This window comes from Camelus ferus, chromosome 21 (assembly GCF_009834535.1).
Source record: "Camelus ferus isolate YT-003-E chromosome 21, BCGSAC_Cfer_1.0, whole genome shotgun sequence".
In the NCBI taxonomy this organism is placed as follows: domain Eukaryota; kingdom Metazoa; phylum Chordata; class Mammalia; order Artiodactyla; family Camelidae; genus Camelus; species Camelus ferus.
In genome coordinates, this window is record NC_045716.1 from 705,567 (window position 1) to 725,557 (window position 19,991).

Below are 19,991 nucleotides of genomic sequence, written 5' to 3' on the forward strand. Positions count from 1 at the left end.
CCGTGGGTCCCTGACAAATCTTAGCCTGAACACAGTTCCTTCTTGATGATCATCATCAGTGTTTTTCAGCTGCACCTCAGGAAGTGGATTAATCCTAGACCTCACAACAGGACACACCCTTGCTATTAGTTCATGCATGGCTCACTTTTATTCGGTTATTTAAAAAAAAGTATAATAAGTATTCATGAAATCAAAACAAAAAAATAAAAGCTGGGATCTCAACAACCTAGAGCTTACTTCCCAGCTCAAGGGAGCCATCACGTCCCCGCTTCCCTTTTGTAAAGCTTCACTCCATCTCTCTCCGTGCTTGAGAGCAGATGATCTGTTCCAGGTGTTTGTAAGTTTACAGAGCGCATCATGCTACGTCACCGCTTGGACTTGCTCTCTGTCCCAGCGCCATGTTGCTGGGTCCGCCCAGGGCTGTCCATGGCTGCGGGGCATTCGTGGTGACTGCTGATGTTCCACTGTGTGAACACAGCGAAGCGCATTTGCCCAACTTCCCGTTAAAGGGCGTTCGGGCTGTTTCTAATTGTTAAGGCGTTCTTGCCAAGCGTCAGACACTGTGATGAGCATAGGGCATACATTATTTTATTTATTTTATTTAAGCCCCAGCTCTGTAAGACAGGATTTTTCACCTCCATTTTTCTTGGAGAAAACTGAAGCTCCAAGACGCTAGCTCACTTGCCTGAGATCTCAAGGCCAGCGGGAACGTGCTCTGCACGTGACGCCGAGCGAGGGCGAGGCTGTGAGGATGCCTGCCTTTACAGTAAATCTTCCACAAGGTAGGGAATTATCCTTCCGCTCATGGGGGAAGAAGAAACAACACCTCATCATATTTTATACAACTACATAATAAAGAATAGTTTCCTGGATCCTATATGTCAGCAAGTAGGAAAAATAAAACCCTTTTCTTGGCCCTCCAGAAAGATTTCTTAGTTGAATTCCAGGAACCCAATGATCTGATTCACAGTTTAAAACACACACACACACACACACACACACACACACACACAGAGAGAGACACGAGCGTGATGCTGTGTGAAAAATAGGGAATTTTCTTCATAATTTTAATGTAAACACATGCTCCAATTTACTCAACTTCTCTGAAAGCTTCAGCACATGCCAGTCTGCAAAGCATGAAAGTGTGTCAAAGTTAAATAAATATTTGCTCTGAAGGAAAAAAGGAATTCTTAATATAGTCTTTCTCTAGAACGCAGAGATAAGAAAAGCATTTAAAAATAGCATATATCCAACGTTTTGGATGAAAAGATGATTTGGTAGGGTCATCAGATATCGTTGTCCCCAGAGGCAGATAAAGTTAGAGGAGATAAAAGTGATTGCCGGGGAGTGGATTAGGGAGGTTGCGATTATAGCCCAATGCTTACCTAAGGGGCAAAAACCGGTGGTATCCTTAAACTGACGTTGAAAATGATAAGGGGATTTAAAAATGTCCAGTTTTCTTTGAAAGTGAAAAAAATTAAGTCCCTGTGCTCGCTCACCACCCCCTGAAGAGTCCCAACCACCACGTCCCAGTGGCCCTGGCTGTGGCCGGGGCCCAGACGCTGAGCCAGGTGAAACCAATTACGTTATTTTTGTCTCAACTTCCTGGGAAGAACCAAAGATAACACAACCCTGTCCACTTAGGATTTTGATTTTGGGGCTCTATTACATACAGGCACTAGTCACATTTATGTTGGGGTGGGGTGACACATGTGCGAGCAGCACCCTCGGGGTTTGTTCGTTTTCGGCTAGAACAGCACAAGGGGACGTGCAGCCTCGGGGACAGCAGGGCCTCTCTGAGGAAAGGGGTTGTAGCTTCACAGACAAAGTGCATTTTGTTGCCAGTGTAGATTCAGTTCTAGAAAAATCCAGAAAACTATTCTTTATTCTCTTTTAACATTTTAATTGTGAAATACTTAACACATAGAAAAGAAAACCTATCATGCTATTTGTACACTTTTAAATAATAAGAATGAAAGGAACAGGGATAAAACCACCACTCAGATTAAGAAATAGAACCTCTCTCTGGTCCCTCTGTGTTCTATGCAGTAGAAGCGACCACGATTTGAATTTAGTGCCCTTCATCTCCTTGCTGGCCTCTGCTGTTTATCTCCCCCCCCATAATCTTGCTTAGTTCTGCCTTAGTTTTTGAGCTTCATATGTGTAAAAGTGCATGGAGGCAGGTGCTTCTTACTTTACGCCACAACATGACACTGGCGAGGCTCCACCTCCTTGACACGTGGAGCTACGTACAGGTCGTAGATTTTCACTGATACGCAGCATTCCCAGCACAAGGACGTGCCACATTTTTTGTTATCCATTATATGCTGGACGGACATTTGGGTTTTTCCTTCAAGAGCTTTAAGAGCTCACGTAAGCAGTGCTGCTGTGAACGCTCCCAGAATATGTCTGCTGGCCCCCGCGCACAAGAGTTTCTCCAGGGCCCACACCTGGGAGTGAAGTCGCTGGGGGGCCAGGTACGCCCAAGCGACAATTCTACTAGATAATGCAAACTGTTTTCCCAAAGTACTTTGACCAGTTTATACTCCCACCACCAGGGGTCAAGAGTATCAGTTACTCCCGATTCTAGTAAACCTTTCGTAGCATCAGACTTCTAAATCTTGCCAGTCTTGTAGTGTGCCATGGTATCTTTCTCATACGCATTAGATACTAATGTTTCCTCTTCAGTCAAATGGTTGTTCATGTTTTTAGCCTGTCTTTCCATGAGTTCTGTCCTTTAGTTACTGATTCATAGAATTCCTCTATGTGTTCTGGAAATCCAACCACTGTTCATTGTATGTATTATAAGTATCTACCCTCATTCTGTGGCCTTTTACTCTCCTATTGCATAGTCTGATAAATAGAAGGTCTTAATTTTAGTGTAGTCATAATAATTAATCATTTTTCTTAAGATTTGCATCCTTCGTGAGTTATTTGAAGTTCTCCCCTGCCCCAAACTCATAAAGATATTCCCCTTTATTTTCTCCTAACTGGTGTGAAACGTCAGCTCTGCCATATATGTTGGGTCTGGTTTGGGACTCTGTCTGTTCCATTAGACCCAGTCACACTGTCTTCATTACTGAAGCTTTACCGTAAGTCTTGATTATCTGGTAGGCAAAATGGAGCTCACTCTAAAAACATTTTTAGCTTTAAAAACGACATAGGAAAAAAGGAATGAGAACTTACTTTGCTCTGGGTTGATGAACTAGTCCCGGAATCTCTTTGTTAGTTTTAAGTCTTACATTTGAACTGGCACTTTTTTCCTGAAACACATAAACACACACGCAAAAGACACGATGAGAGTCAGCAATCAAAAAGAGCACACATTTCCATCCCCGAAATGGTAGATTCTGTTTGGGAGCCTGTGCAGTCAGTTCCTTCACAAGGACGTCACAGGGTACAGGCAGCCCTGGCCAAGCATTTTAACACGGAACGTTGTCATGAAAAGAGGAATTCACTTTTTATAACAGCTGTGGCTCCTTTTAGAAAACTATGTGTATACACAACATTGTAAACTGAATATAACTCAATAAAAAAAAAAGAAAATTATGTGTGGGTAGTCTTTGATTTTTAGGTGGAATTCCTGAAAATAGGAAGAGAATCAAAGCGTCAAAAAAGAGCAAGTGTCATACAACCGCCGCCATGGCTGGCTTGCCCAGGTTAAGCGACTTCGTGCAGTTTATTTGTGAAACACAACTGCTGGTTATTGGGACAGAAAGTCTGCACAAGGCTCTAGCAGCGACAGGCACAAGAACACAACTAAAAATAGTATTTTACACCTGCAGTAAATATTGAGGTTGAATTCGATTAACTTAGTAAAACTCAGTACTAGTCTGTATTCCAGAAGCCACTTCTTTGGCTTTTAGCCCGATCTGATTTCTTGTTCCCAGTAAACTAGCCACATGGGAAAGAAATACTCTTAAATTTTAAAATGCAAGTGTATCAGTAAACACGCTGTCTCAATGCTACAACTGCTCTGTAGTTTTACAACATTATCTTTAAAAATTATTCAGGGTGCTTCTTAATTTGCTTTCTAAACACACTTCCCCAAAATGAAAGGAAAGACTATTCTAAACTTACTTAACAGGTGACTGTAGACACTCCAGGAACCCGAGATGTGGCCATAATTAAAGACCTGGGCGAGGGCAAGGAATCAAACTCCTGCGGGCCGGCCCACCCTTCTCACCGCAGGCAGAGGGACGCGAGATGCTGCACAGAACAGCGGGCCCGGAGTGATCTCTTTCAAGCGCCCCTACCGCTCCCAGGACAGCAGATGCCACGTAAGTCAGCGTGAAGCTGCACTGACTCCCATGCTCTGGCTGCTGGCTATTCACCCTCAAACGTGAGCGTGTCTGTACAACGTCAGTCCCCCAAAACAGGGTAATTTTGTTTGCGACCTTCTCGAAGAAGAATCAGTCACTATAGTTCTCTAGCCGTCTAGCTTACTGCCTTCTTTACCTCCCGCTAAACTTACTTAAACATGAATATTTTAAAAGTATAAAATAGATACTGTCCCCTCTGCTGATGTAGTCAGGGAGCAGCAGATGAACTACCTTATCTTTTTCACAAAGAAGTGGGAGAACAATCAGAAAACTTTTAACGCACTGACTCCAGGCGGGCAGGACCCTGGTTCCTTCTTTACGGCCGGGGCCGCCGTGCCTGGCTCGGGGCCTGGCAATTCACGGGAGGTGCTTAATGATGATAGAACAAATGAATGATGTCAGCAAATAACCACCTTTTTTTTTTTTAACACTTTGAGATAAAAACAGTTCAACCGCAGTCTCTCTGCAGGACTGAAGATCTAGGTTCCCTCCACATGAGTCATTTTCTCCCTTAAACTTTATGTCCCCCTTGGATTAGGCATTGAAAATGGATGTACTGGATATGACAGAGTCTTACGCTTTTTTTCTATTCACATAATTTCCTAAACTCTTTGAACTTAAAGGATGCATCACAATTGTAAATGTTGCTGAGGCAGGAAAGAGGCTTCTACTTCTAAATATACCAATGACAATTACATTGTTTCTATTCAACTTATTAAACTGTACCCTTCATCATTATATCATCTCACCATATCCTCCTCAAAAATACATAGTGTGGTTGCTAAAAAAAAAAACCTCCCCCAAAAGAGAGATTCAGGAGATAGGAGGACACTTCAGGACACGGGGCGCAGATGTGCACTGCTGCGAAGTGAGGGGCAGTGAGGGGACCAAAGGCGAGGCAGAGGCAAGGTCGGGGGGAGAGAGCAGCTGCAGATTACCCAGGTGCGAACACATATAATTACATACAGCTTTCTACCCATTATGTATTCATAATGTATTCATTTTCCAAATTACCACTCAGCAAGATCGGTAACAACTGAGCGCTTACTGTAAGTGAGGTACTGTAAGTGATTTGTGGAGGAGGGTGGAGCTCAGCGGTAGCACACGCTTCGCATGCACGGGTCCTGAGATTCAACCCCCAGTACCTCCATTAAAAAAAAAAGACTAAGTGATTTGCATATACTAACTCATTTTAATGTTCACAAATATTTACATATATTAACTCATATTTATGCCCACATACCGCTCTGAGATAGACACCGTTATTATCCCCATTTTATAGATGAGGAATCGGAAGGCACAGAGAGGTGAAGCACTTACTGAGACCCTGCAAGTAGTAAGTAACGGCGTTGGGATCTAAACCCATGCAGAATGGCCCGAGTCCGTTATTAGCCACTAGGCCAGCAGCCCTCACACATTTTAGTATCAAGAACCCTCATCTCTATTCTCCAAATTTTGATACATTTTATTATACAATATGGAAAAAAAAACACATTTGTTAAAATCACCATCAACCTCATCAGAAAAGTCATGACAAATGCTATGAAACTTTCGGTGGTAGTTACAAGTTTTTCAAAATTTCAAAATGAAAACGGAATGTATTCTTCCCCTGCGAGTGCCTGGTGGTGGTGATCACGACGACTACTAACCAGAGGTGATGCCACTGCCTGGATCTGTGCCATGTCACCGGCAGTTTTATCCACCATTGCTTTTGCTCCATCAGTGCAAATGTCAACAGAGTGAAAAAAGCAAATAGCTTCTGTATTATTAGGAAAATGACCTTGAGGACTCCCTAAGAATGTCTCAGGAACCTCCAAGGGTCTGCGGGCCACACTTTAACTATATGCCTTTCTATTTCTCTTGCATAGAAAAGAACTATTAATTGTTTAATTGAGGTATGTGCCTTATTTCAGAAAAAATATTTAACTATCTTAAAGAGGTAAAATCTATATTCCATAAGATTCCCCTATTATAATGAAGACATACGAATGACCAACAGAAACGTAGAAGAATGCTCAGTATCACTAATTATCAGAGAAATGCAAATCAAAACTACAATGAGGTATCACCTCACACCAGTCAGAATGGCCATCATTCAAAAGTCCACAAATGATAAATGCTAGAGAGGCTGTGGAGAAAATGGAACCCTTCTACACTGCTGGTGGGAATGCAGTTTGGTGAAGCCATTGAGGAAAACAGTATGGAGATTCCTCAAAAGACTAGGAATAGACTTACCCTATGACCCAGCAATCCCACTGCTGGGCATATATCCAGAAGGAACCCTACTTCAAAGAGACACCTGCACCCCAATGTTCACAGCAGCACTATTTACAATAGCCAAGACATGGAAACAGCCGAAATGTCCATCAACAGATGACTGGATAAAGAAGTTGTGGTATATTTATACAGTGGAATACTATTCAACCATAAAAATGACAACATAATGCCATTTGCAGTAATATGGATGTCCCTGGAGAATGTCATTCTAAGTGAAGTAAGCCAGAAAGAGAAAGAAAAATATCGTATGATGTATCACTCATATGTGGAATCTAAAAAAAAAAAAAAAAAAAAAAAGAGAGAGAGAGAAGAAGACAAATGAACTTAAATATAAAACAGAAATAGACTCACAAACATAGAATACAAACTTGTGGGTGCCAGGGGGAGGGGGGTGGGAAGGGACAGACAGGGAGTTCAAGATTGGTAGATACTAACAAGTATATTTAGAATAGATAAACAAGTTCATACTGTGTAGCACAGGGAAATATATTCAAGATCTTGTAGTAGCTCATGTGAAAAAGAATATGAAAATGAATATATGTATATTCATGTATGACTGAAAAATTGTGCTGTACACCAGAAATTGACACATTGTAAACTGACTATAACTAAATAAAAAAAATTCCATTATAAATGTGTGATGATGTGATTACAGTAAATGTATACAGCTGTGCAGTTATCACCACAATCCAGCTTTAGAGCAGCTCCATCAGTCCCCAAAGTTTCATCATACCCATTTGCTGTCATCTATATATGCTCCCTGGCAACCACAGATCTGCTTTCTGTCTCTACAAACTTGCTTTGTCTAGATTCATACAAACAGAATCAAACAATATATTAGTGTTTTACATCTGGCATTTTTCACTTAGCATGATGTCTCTGAGGTTCATCTATACTGCAGCATATTTCAGTATTTCATTTATTTTAATTGCTAAATAATATTCCAGTGTACGGATATCCTGTATTTTGTTTACCCATGCATAAACTGATGAACATATGGATTATTTCCAGTATGTGGCTATTACGAATAATGCTGCCATGAACATTCATACACAAGTCTTTGTGTGGACGTATATTTTCATTTCTCTGGGGTAGATTCCAAGGTGTGGAACTGCTTGATTATATGGTAAGTTTAGATTTGATTATTTAAGGTACCACCAAACTGTTTTTCCAAAGAGGCTGTACCATCTTACATTCTCACCAGCAGTGCGTGATGGTTCCAGTCTGTCTACCTCCTCGCCAACACTCGGTATTATCTTTTCGATTATGGTCATTCAAGCGGATGTCTCATTGTGGGTTTTATTTATTTTATATATGTGACTTATTTAGATTTGTTTTTATATTTCTTTGAAGCTATCAGAACACGTAGCATCTTGCTACATAGGAGCATTTATTTGTTTACTGGTTAGCTGTATTTGTATCAAGACATCAGTTTTATATTTGCTTATAAATACCATTTAACTTCTACTTTGGGTTTGTTTGTTGGGGAAGAAGAAGTTTAAAGAGATCTGCCTTTAAAAAAAGAAATAAGCAAACAAAACCAAGAAGGGCTGATGGGAGCCTCTGATGGAACAGACACAAAAGAGTGGACTGAGAGCTGGCTGCAGAGTCCTGGAATAGGCACAGAGAATTAAATTGGGAGATGACGGAAAAAGTAACTAAGATATTATTTCCCTTGGCAAGAAAAAACTGTTTGATGGCATTTGACACTCATAAACTAAGTACCTAAAATAAACTGGGACCAAGCGGGATTCAGATGAAGCCATTCAAAGGGCCCTCAGCAGGCAGTTTGCAGCGCTGTGTGTTCTGATGATCCATTCACACTGGCATCACCGTCATCTAGGATGTTTGTTGAAATTCAGATTCCTAGGCCCTGCTCAACACCTGCGGGCAAGTCTCTGCAATCAAGCCCAGGAACCTGCATTTTAAACAAGAGTCCTAGGTGACTCAGCTCAAAAAGGTTTGAGGACTCCTAGTTTGGAGAAAAGACACCTTTGGGCTTAGAATCCCCCCTCCTGGCCTTCCACAGAGCTGCTTTCAAAATGAGCCCTGGGGGTCTGCAGAGCTGCCTCCGGGGTCAATAAAGAGAGGGCTCCCAGAACAGCGACCTCTTGGACAGTTTAGACTCAGGGCTTTCAACTGATGCTGGGAAAAAAAAAATCCATTTCTCACACATGTTTGCAAACGAATGGCAGGTAGTGACAGGTTTATTTAAACAGCAAATCAAACAATTTCTCTTTTGCTTGAAATAATTTTATTTCTTTACGACGAGAACATACTTGTCAGAGTGTAGAGTAAACTTATCATTCTCTTCTTAGATTTCCTCACGTTAGAGACAGTCAAACTGGCTATATTTATCCTGCTGCTCCCAGCCCCTGGTGGGCATCTCCCAAAGGGAAAGTCAGAGTACCGAGAGAAACTGGCAGCTGCTTTAGGAAATTCTCTCCAGCTTCGGCTCCTTAATTCTAAAGGAAGCACCTCACTGCCTGCGGGGAGCTGACAGGAAGCGCCCTCCGTGCAGGCGACGGGAGCAGCTTCTTTTCCTCCTGTCACTTCTGTGACTGTGTGTCCCAGGGCGTGTGAGAGGACTCCGGCAGCTGCGGTCCTGGGGGGGGGGTCCCCTGAGTTGATCTGGGCTGGAAATGTGAGGAGGGATTTTATCTCCTTTTCTGGGGGGCCCAGAAGCAGGAAGTTCTATCTTATAAAGAAATCCCAGGGGCCAGATGGATTCGGGAAGCTGGAGGCCCAGAGAAAAATAGTGGGGGTTGGAGTAACAGCTCCTGGGACTGCTCATGAGGGACCCACACAGAGGAAGAGACACAAAAGCACTAAGTGTGAACTCTCAAAGGGTTTCCCTCGATACACAGACCCTGTGTGTACCTCTGAACCACTGCATTGCAGAAAGGACCTGAAAACTAGAAAAGGTAAGATATTTTAACTAGAATCAGGAGAACTTTGTGTGTGGTGGGGGAGGGAGGTACATACACATTTTAAAAATAGGAACACGTTCCACTATAAAACAAACAATGAGCAATCATTCCAGCTTTGGGGGATTATTCCATAAGATGTACTCTCTGAAAACACATGTGATGTCTTGTGTGTGATAAGCGGTGTTAACATGAGCTAGGACACTGCCTCCTTCAAATATAAAGGAATTTCATCTCCTGTCTTCTAAAGGATGCTGATTAGCTGATCCACGTTTACTCCACCAAGATTTCTGGACGTTAGCAAATGGCAAGGCCCAAGCTACCCAAAGCAACTGTCAACTTGGGCCCAACAGGGTCATAGTTACGTGAGGGCAACACCTTCATCATGATGACCTATCTATGGAGATCATTGGAATTATTAGTATTTTGTTAGAATTATGTAGTTGTCATGAAATTGTCATGGAAAGTCTCAGTTTTATGGAAATTCTTTTTCTATAAGTTGAAACACAACCATGTTCCTCATTTTATATAAAGTAAGTCAGTTTTAAAGCACCTAGTATTTTTCACACAGTTGCTTCTTAAGGTAGATTGGAAACATTTAAAATAATCTTTCAAAAGTAAACAGAGTGGTAAGAAACTGCTCAGAACAGATTTAGAATTGTTTACTAAAAAACCTAGAACCAACTCACGAAGTCACTATGTCAAAAGTTAAAAGAAACAAGCTATGATGTTGTTATAAATCACACTTGGAATTATAAGTTAAGGATGTTTCCAACAAGATTTTGTGTCTCCAGGTTTTTCTAATTTGGAAGAACTATATTCCATGTCTGGCCAAGATGCTTGTATCAGTCAGCACTGGGGAGGTTATGCTGCAGTGAAAAACAACCCCCGATATCAGTAGTTTAATAATATACCAGCTCATGTCTTACACCTGCTACGTGTGCAGTGCGGGCTGGCAGGAGGGCTCTGCCCATCCTAATTGCTCAGGGACCCAGGCCAGCGGAGGCCCTGTGTCAGCGTGTGTTCTCATAATCCCCATGGCGGGGGAGGGAAGAACAGAGCTGAGCGAGGGTTAAATGCTCACCCTTGGCCCCAGTGTGTCACAGGACCATGCCTAAATTCAAGACTGGAGAAGGAGAAAGCACAAGCCTGCGTTGTGCTTGGAGGAACTGGGGTGTTTATAAATAGCCCCAGTGACTACCATCATGCTGAGTTTTAAAAGAAGTATGTTTTCTTGAAGAACTACCTAACATTCATATTTATGACCTTTCTCTCTGAACAATGTAAATGCGTCAAGTATCTTATTTGTACTGAACGTGGAAAACACTTAGTGACAGTTTAAACAGGCCCAGATGCCAGACCTCAGAGTTCAAAACGAAGTTGACAGCTGGTTAGCTGGCACTAGTAAATTAGGTTAAATGTCGTCTCTAACACAGAATAGAGGCAAAACTCTGTGGTTTTATTCCCCATCCAGAAAACTGCACTGGCACCCACATCCACCCGCCTCTGATTTTTCCATTTCTCACATCTCCTTTCCAATCATCAAATAAAACAAAACACAAAGGAATTCAAATCATAATCACTGTGATTCATAATAAAAGAGATAAAAGATTTCAGGAATTCACCTATCAATGGACTATGGTCCTTAAAAGATTGCAGTTAAGAGCTGACTAGACCAAAATAAACTTGCTTTATGCTAGATTTTTCTGATGAGTAAAAATAGAGGCAGAAAAATCAAAGTATATGTGATCAAAGTTAACAAAAAATATTAGAACAAAGAAATGTATCATCCATCATGCCCTTAATATTTTAGCAAATAAAAAGCCACCACTTGTGCAGAATTGCTAAACTTTTCCTGTGATGAACTAAAATCTTGACAGGTTTTCCTGGCTAAGTTGAGAAACTGTAAATGCCAAAGCTAAAAACAAAAAGTTAAATGATCCAGTTTTTTTTTACAGGCGTGATCTTTCTTCTCACATTCACTGTGCTGTATAAGCCAGCCAAAATTCAGACTCCAGCCTTCCTGATCTAGCTGGGCAAACCCACAACTCTCTTTAATTCCAAATTTGTCAGCGTCCAGAAAAGCTGCTGTTATTAATTTCCTATTGCTCCTCTGGCAAATGAACACAAATCAAGTGGCTTAAAACAACACAAATTTTTATCTTATACTTCTCTGGAGGTCAAGAGTCTAAAAACGGTTCACAGGGCTGCCTTCCTTCTGAGGCTCTAGGAGAGAACTTACTTCTTTTCCTTTTCCAGCTTCTAGACATCACCTACATTCCGTGGCTCATGGTCCCTTCTTCATCCTCAAAACAGCAGTACAGCATCTTCTGACTTTGGCTTCTGTTCTTACACCCTCTTTTTCTGATTCTCCTGCCTCCTTGTTATAAGGACCCTTGTGATCATATTGGGCCCACTCAAATAATTTAAGATAATCTCTCCACGTTAAGATTCTTAATTTAATCCCTTTCCCCATGAAAGTAACTTATTTACAGGTTCCATGGATTAAGATGCAGACATCTCTGTAGGGAGGTATTAGTCAGCCTATCACAGAGTTCCCCCCGGCCCCCGAAGATTCATACCCAACTCACATGCAAAGTAAGTTCACTCCATCCCAAGGTATGTAAGTCTCAACCCATTACAGTATCATCTCAAGTCTCATCTTATTTAAATCTAATCAGCTTAAAAGTTTCATTACCTAATTACCTCATTACCTAAATGATCTAAATTACACATGGATGAGGCTCTTGGTATAATCTATCCTAGGGCAGAATTCCTCTGCATCTGTGAACCTGTGGAAATGTTACAGCAGAGTGTTACAGCAACCTGGATCCTGGTGAGACACCAAGTGACACTGGAGGGTTGGAGAACTTGCGCCGGCAGGCCCAGAGGAGTTAACACTCCAATCTCTGGACCCCGTTTGTAGGTTTACACAGGCTTTTTTATAGGCTACCAGTCAAGACTTTGCAACATTTTGCAATATCATATGCAGAGTGGGTGTAAGAAATGGACCAATCAGGAGTGAGCTTTATGCAAATGAGGTGTTAGGAATGGACCGATCAGGAGTGATCTTTGGGAACCAACAGAATCTTAGGGGTAAGTTTCATCCTCCTAGAAGCAAGCCATTTTACAGAAGCACAAAAGCAAGATAATGCTGCTGGGCCAGGGAACCGGATGGCACCAGCAGGGAAGTAGTGGCCCTGCCTGGGGGTCCTGCCAGTCTTTTCATGGGGCTTCCCACCTCAGAACTAAGAACAAGTTATCTGCTCACAAAATAACCTGGTGGGACAGACATGAAACAGCAGCTACAGGCTGTTCTCCCCATAAAAAAGGGAGAAAATGGAAGGGAAGAAAGAGCCAGCGACACCAAGCAATTTCAAAACCCAACTGTGCAAACTCCACTAGGTTTCGAGGCCTGGGAATAATCCCCTGTGGCTTAAGACTGCCCTCTGGGCCTGTAGCTCCTTCCTTGTAGGGCAGCACACATTTACAGCTGAATTGTTTCATCACATTGTTTCCTGATTATAAAATTTTGGGAAGGCAACAACTGTAACAGAGGAGAACAGATCTGACTCCAGACTGGATCTGTTCCTTAAGTTTTGACCACTGTGCCCTGCTTTCTAGACTCAGTCTTGCCAGCTCTGCACCTTTTGGGAAACAATGTTGCCTTTAGCCTGAAATAGACAGGAGAGCCCGTTCTCAGGGCACTGACCTTTAAGGATGTCAGCACTTCTGCACTTATGCGGCGATGGCAAGTTGTAAAACAGAGAATAACCTTTGTTTTGTTGGAGGTTTACAGGGACACCACGGCCTGACCCACATGGACGGCTGCAAGAACAAAGAATTTCTGCAGCAAGAAGTTTGTAACAACCAACCATATCACCTCCCCTGTTTCTTTGTATAAAAGGAGCCTGTATTCTGACAGGAGCAGGATGGTTCTCCAAGACATTAGTCGGCCGTCCTCTCAGTCTGCCGGCTTTCTGAATCAAGTCACTATTCCTTGCCCCAGCACCTCGTCTCCTGATTTATTGGCCTGTCGTGCGGCGAGCAGAACAAGTTTGGACTCGGTAACAACCTTCTTTTCATTTCACCCTCTCTCTGTTCCTTTCAGTTCAAAGTAGCAGTGTTTCTGTTAGTATAACATCCTTGAGGACCTCAGGGGTCTCCTGTGTATGTCACAGGTATTCGCTCTGTAACACAGGAAGGGCCTCCACAAATCCTTCCTGGATAACCCCATCTCTGTTCCTGGCTCTGCTGAGATGACTGAGGAAATACACACCTGAATCACAGGCCTAATCTATTCAAAGAGCCATGTATGTGATCAAATGCTCTGACTTTTTAATCCTTCCCAGGAACTAGCAAAACATTGTTCAACCACACGCTTGGCTTTTTTTCAGAGCACGCTTTCCTGATGGTAAATTTCTTAATTTTAGTGTCTTTTGCAATGTGGATAGGCCTGAGAATTTCTCAAGTCATCAAGCCCCGGTTCCCTTTGGATCAAGAAATAGCTCTTCTTTCAATTTATCTCTTTCCTCTTGCATTTTCCTAGAAGCAGCAAGAAGAAACTAGGCTGTGACTTCAGCACTCTGCTTGGAAACCTTCTGGGCTAAATAATCAAGTTCACTGTCTCCAAATTCTCCTTTCCACATTGCTGTAGAACACAGTTCAGCTAAGCTTTCTGCTACCGTGTAACAGCGGTCCCCTTTCCTCCATTTTCAAATAACAGGTGTCTCGTTTCCTTCTGAACCCTCACCAGCAATGCCTTTCACGCCCATGTTTCTACCAACAGTCTTGCTTATGACGACTTACACTCTTTAAGATGATAAAGGTTTTCTTTACCATGCTCTTCACTTTCTTCTGAACCCTCAGCAGCAGAGTCTTTAAAATCTACCCTTCTACTAGTGGTTCACGGCAATCTAGGCTTTTTCTGTTACGCTCTTCAAAATTCTTCTAGTCTCTGCCTACTTCCCACTTTGAAAGTCACGTCCACACTTTTAGGTATCTATAACAGCATTACCGTATTTCACAGTGCCAAAATCTGTACTGGCTTCCCACTGATGCTTACCAAACTATCACAGACTTCTAGCTGAAAACACAAATTTGGAGGTCACAAGTCCAAAATTGGTCTTCAGGTCTGTCTTCCTTTGGGAGGCTCTAGGAAAGAATTTGCTTTCCAGCTTCTAGAGGCTGCTTACCTTGACTCGTGGCTCCTTTATCCGTTTTCAAGGTCAGCAGCTTAGCATGTCTCCTCTCTGACCTCTGCTTCCAACCTTGTATCTTCTTGTTCTAATTCTTATCCTCTCGTATCCTGCTTACAGGGATGTTTGTGATAATCCAGGATAATATCTCCATGTCAAGATCTTTAATTTAATCAAAGTCCACTTTCCCACGTAAAGGAACATATTTACAAGTTCTAGGAATTAGGATACGGACCACTTGGGAGGTGGGGAGGGAGATCATTATCCAGCCTATCTCACATATAAGACTCAGTCATCTCAGGCCAAACTCAGGTCCATGGCTCACAATGAAAAATCATATAGGGACAGAAGTATGCATTAAAAAGTATTCATGGAAAACTATAGTAGAGAAAGCCAATGGCCCATTCTTCACCAAATCACTATTTAATGGTACTCATGGGCCAGACTGTGCTAAGGAATCAAAGGTATGATCCTCACCCACTAAAACATAAGAAAGTAAAGAGGTGTTTAAAAAACATAAACCACTTGAAATGACACAACCCAGAGGAGATCAGGGAAGCTTCCTGGAGAAGGAAAGGCAGGACTGGGTCTTGAAGAGGGAAGAATGTATACCTGGCAGGGGAAGAAGAGAACCAGGCATGTATGGAAAGACATACGGAGCCAGAGGGAGCACGGGGTGCCAGAAGGGGGTGTGAAAGATAAAGCGGTGAGGTGGGCAGGGGCGGGGCCATGAAGGGCTCACGTTGGGCATTTAGATTTTCCTTTGAAACAAGGTGAAACTACTGAAGGAATTTATGGAGCTTCTGTCTTGTCAGAATTGTGTTTCAAAGATATAATCAGAGAGGGCTGGGGGTAGGGAGAAGGGCAAAATAGGGGAAGGGGATTAAGAGACACAAAGTACTAGGCATACAATAAACAAGACATAAGGATGTAATATGCAACATAGGGAATACAGCCAGTATCTTATGAGAGCTTTACATGGAGGATAATCTATAAAAGTATTGAGTCACTATGTCATACACTTGAAACTAATGTAACATTGTAAATCAATTATACTCCAATAAAAAAAAAAAAAAAAGAGATGGGATCAGAGAGCTGGTGAGGAAGCCGTGCCAGTAAAGCAGAAGAGATTCTCTGTGAAGCTAACTTAGACAAGATGCGACAGCAGATAACAAGAGTATGGCTTCTGGAGTCAGACTGCCTCTCCACTTCCCACCTGTGTGGCCTTGAGCAGATTATGTAACCTCTGTGCTTCAGTCTCCTCAGCTGTGAAATGGGGATGAAAGTTGCCCCTACTTCCCTGGGTTGCCTGTTAGGCAGGAAGTGCATAACAGACGATGGCTTGTATTGATAAGACAGCTCATTGCTCTGGGAATTTCAGACAAGGGAACAGGTTTGAGAGTTACCCAGGAAAGACTGAGTGTCCACTGCGTGCTGGGAGTCGTGCTGGGCAGGCTCTGAGGGAAACAACAAGAAAAGACAGAAGAGATCCCTATCCTCTGTGAGCAACTGCAAAAAACAGGAAAAAAACTCCAAATGCTAAATGATAATATAAGAAAGAAAAGGATTTGAAGTCAGTTGAAGGTATACAGGAGATGCATGAGGAAAAGTACAGTGAAAGGTGACAACCAGATTTCTGGCTTAAGCTGACGCAGGAAATGGAGGTCACTAAATGGGAAATAAAGGCGGCGTAGGGTTCCTGATTGAAATGGATCCAAACACGTGCTTTCTCTTCCTTGCTACATAATGGATGCACTGACATTCCATGTAAAGGCATCTTTCTGGGCAGGCAAAGGGAAGTTGACATGGCTATTAATGCAGAAACGGGCTGGGCGGTGGTGCATTTTTCTTGAAGGGAATGAAACTGAAGCTTCAGGGTCTGTATCTAGATGGTCTGAACAGTCAGAAGAAGTTAGGAGCACACGTGGTCTTTGTGAATGGATACATTAGAATGGAATTATTTTTAGACGATATCCTTTACCAATGGCACATAGTCTATCCTTGTGGAGCCCAACTAACATTCACATGTGCCGGGTCCCCTGTGTCAGGGAGGGATGGCTGGGAGGCACTGCAGATGGAGAGAACACCTGTCTGAGGGCCTGGAATTTACTGGCTTACTTCACAAAAGTGGATCTGACCTCAGGCCCAAAGGTGGTCAAGCAATGTCCCCTCTCTCCCTGGCTCTGATCTTTGCTTGTCACCTTGGTTTCATTTTCCAAGACCCTATGGTCACCCCAGACTTAATCCAACTCTGTGACCCCACAGGCAAGAGGGACTTCCCCGTCAGCCCTAGTTACAAGGATGCCAGGTGCCAACCACTGTGGGAAGGGGGTTGGGGTCCCTTAGCAAGAGTCAGGGGGCTTGCTGGGGAAAGAGAAGCAACAGCGACCACAACATCTTTAATTCTTCTGCCTATAAATTCTTTGTACGAAAACATTTTTTCTGTAACTACACACATTTATAAAATATATGAATTCTCTCTTGTATATATTATGGTTTAAAAAAAATTAAAAAAAACTCAATGGTTTCACATACTCGAGTCTTAAGATTTTGACTGGTGGAAAAGAACTGATTTCTTTTTTTCATTTGCTGTTTCTTCCCTCATTCTATGATGAGTCCTGGCTAATTCTAAATTTAGCTCCCAACCCGTAGTGTAGTTTTTTCTCTCCTATACCCTTCAGTAACCTCTTTCCCCAGATGTCACAGTAAATGAGGAAGTTGTCGTTTTAAAAGGGCCCTCCAGGCTGTCTAGCTAACACGAGCACTGGCTCTGCCATGGCATGATTACTTTACAATGTGGACTCGGTCCCTAGATTTCTGTACCCAGTCCTGACAGTCAGCAATCAAACCCGGTGTTGTTCCATTATTGATGTACTTTTCGCCTGGGGCTAGGAAAAGACGGGCTGGTTGCAGCTAGCACTGGGGTTGAAAAAGCTCTTTAAACGTGAAATATGGTACTTAGAGCAATAAAGAGTAAGTGTATCTTCCCCCCACCCCTCCTTTTGGAGAAATGTGCTTCTAGAAATACCTTCATTCTAATGCTTTAAAGGGGGTGTGAGACCATGACGATCTATCTGCTTCTCGGTCTTTTCGAAGCTTTCCAGAAAAGCTCTCTTTGTGGTCTTTGCCCTCAAACTGATGTCCATTCCTGTGAGACATCCGAGCTGCGCGCTTCCTGTTGACGGGGGGCCATGACGGGGCTGGGCGCCTCTGGCAGCCTGCCAGCAAGCTGGGGAGAAGAGGTGGGAACCAGCGCTCTCCGTCCCCTGCGGTCACTTCTTGCCTCTCTGAGCTGCTTTTATTAGGAGGCTTTCAGATCAGGGTTTTTAATGATGCAACAAGCCTTGGGGTACTAAGCCGGCCTTAAGTAAAACGGCTTCTGAACGTTCAGTCTGTTTTCTCCGTTCTTCTCATTTTTCAGTTTTGGGATTTTTTGGGGGGATTGGGGTGGGGGAGGAACGGAGGTACTGGGGATTGACCTCAGGACCTCATGCATGCTGAACATGCAGTCTACCACTGAGCTACACCCTCCCCCCGGCTCATTTTTTAGGACCTGCTAGGAAAGTAAGTCTTAAGAGTCAGTTTGCTTGTTTCCTTGTGCTTTTCTTGTTCAGGGGGAAATCTTTTTCTAAGAAAAAGGGGAAAAAAAGAGTGTAACTGGCAATGAGAGAAAAATATGTTAAAACACATGTTTAAGAGCTTTGATGAACAATCCAGCCCTAAATATAAGGTGATCGCCATTCTTCCAAATAAAAGGTCCTTGGAAATGTGTCTTGGAAAGCTTAAATTTATCATCCTTTACATATGTGGTTAGAATCTTCAGGTGGCTCCTTATGTAGTTTATTAATTCAGTCTCAAAAATATATTTAAAGTCATGATTTTTAAAAGTCATATTAATCTAGAACTAATACTTTTTCCACACTCACATTTTAGAAAACAATTTAAACTTTTCAGTGCATCTGACATCAGTGTTTTCACAGTCACTAACTTTTTGAGTCTTCTAAAGTTTCCCAGGCATATCATTTTCACTTTGAATTTGTTTGCTAGAAAATGCATTTTGAATTTTTGTATGTTGTTGTTTTGGAAATTTAATTATAAGCCACAAACAAACATTCAGTCGTGGTGAGCTCCACATTCAAGGTAACTATTCTTTCAAGGTAACTATTCAAAGGTTGTTTACGATGACACATGGAGATAATGACTAAATTAGAATGATTTTTTTTTCTCATTTAGAAACAAAACTGATTCTGTCAGAAGATCTCTAAAAACATCTAAAGTGACCACTGACTAATAAAGTCAAGTGTTTTACGCTCATATGTCTCCCTGAAACTCTGTGTTCAAAATAACAAGAGTGCCTTGTACCATGTGACTCAAATACAAGGTGGCATTACTTTCCTGAAGGATAATTAAAAACAAAACAAACAACTCTGCTTATATTCTGGTATATCTTTAATAAGAGATTTTCTTGTTTGCTTCAAAAAATCTATTTTCTGTTCTTTCCTTATTTTTATACACTCCAAAATCAACATTAAACAGAAAATAGATTTCTATGTAAAGATCTGTTAAAATACTTCCTTGTATCTTTATATAGTCTGCAAGCTCAAAGGACAATTGGTACGTCACATAATCCACTGAACAATCGTCATCTGCAGGTTTTGCAGCAGAGAAGAACAGATCTGACTCCATCTGTTTCTTTGGCTTCAACCCTGTGCCCTGTTTTCTAGGCTCAGTCTTGCCAGCTCCCCACCTTTTGTAAAACAATGTTGCCTTTAGCCTGAAATGTACAGGAGAGCCTGTTCTCAAGGCGTTGACCTTTAAGGATGTTAGCACTTTCTCACTCCTATAAAGATAACAAGTTGCAGAATAGAAAATAACATTTGTTTTGCTGGAGGCTTTACAGGAGCACCATAACCTGACCCACAGTGGACAGCTGCAAGAACAAAGGATTCCTACACCAAGCAGTTTGCAACAACCAACTACACTCCCCGTTTTAGTATAAAAGGAATCTGAATCCTGACTTGAGTAAGATGGTTCTCCAAGACAGCAGTCTGCCATCTTCTCAGTCTGCCAACTTTCCGAATAAAGTCACTATTTCTTGCCCCAACAACCTTGTCTCCCGATTTCCTGGCCTGTTGTGTGGTGGGCAGAATGAGTTTGGACTAGGTAACAGTTTGGCTGCACTGGGAAAAGCTACACATCCTATTAAAGTTCAGATATGCAGGAATTTTAACAACGTGTAATTTTACACATGCAGAACTTTTTAAATG

At 42.2% G+C, this 19,991-nt stretch overlaps 1 protein-coding gene across 3 annotated transcripts in view; it reads right to left on the minus strand.

Annotated features, from left to right (window-relative positions):
- C21H1orf21 (chromosome 21 C1orf21 homolog) overlaps positions 1-19,991 on the minus strand; it is a 206,712-nt gene that overhangs the window by 22,786 nt on the left and 163,935 nt on the right. For 2 of the 3 annotated variants that reach the window (XM_032463544.1, XM_032463543.1), the window contains exon 4: positions 3,187-3,263. In XM_032463544.1, coding sequence (XP_032319435.1) covers positions 3,187-3,263 — 77 coding nt within the window. Of the gene's footprint in view, positions 1-1,673; positions 1,859-3,186; positions 3,264-19,991 lie in introns of all 3 variants that reach the window. The other variant, XM_032463542.1, reaches the window with a different exon arrangement.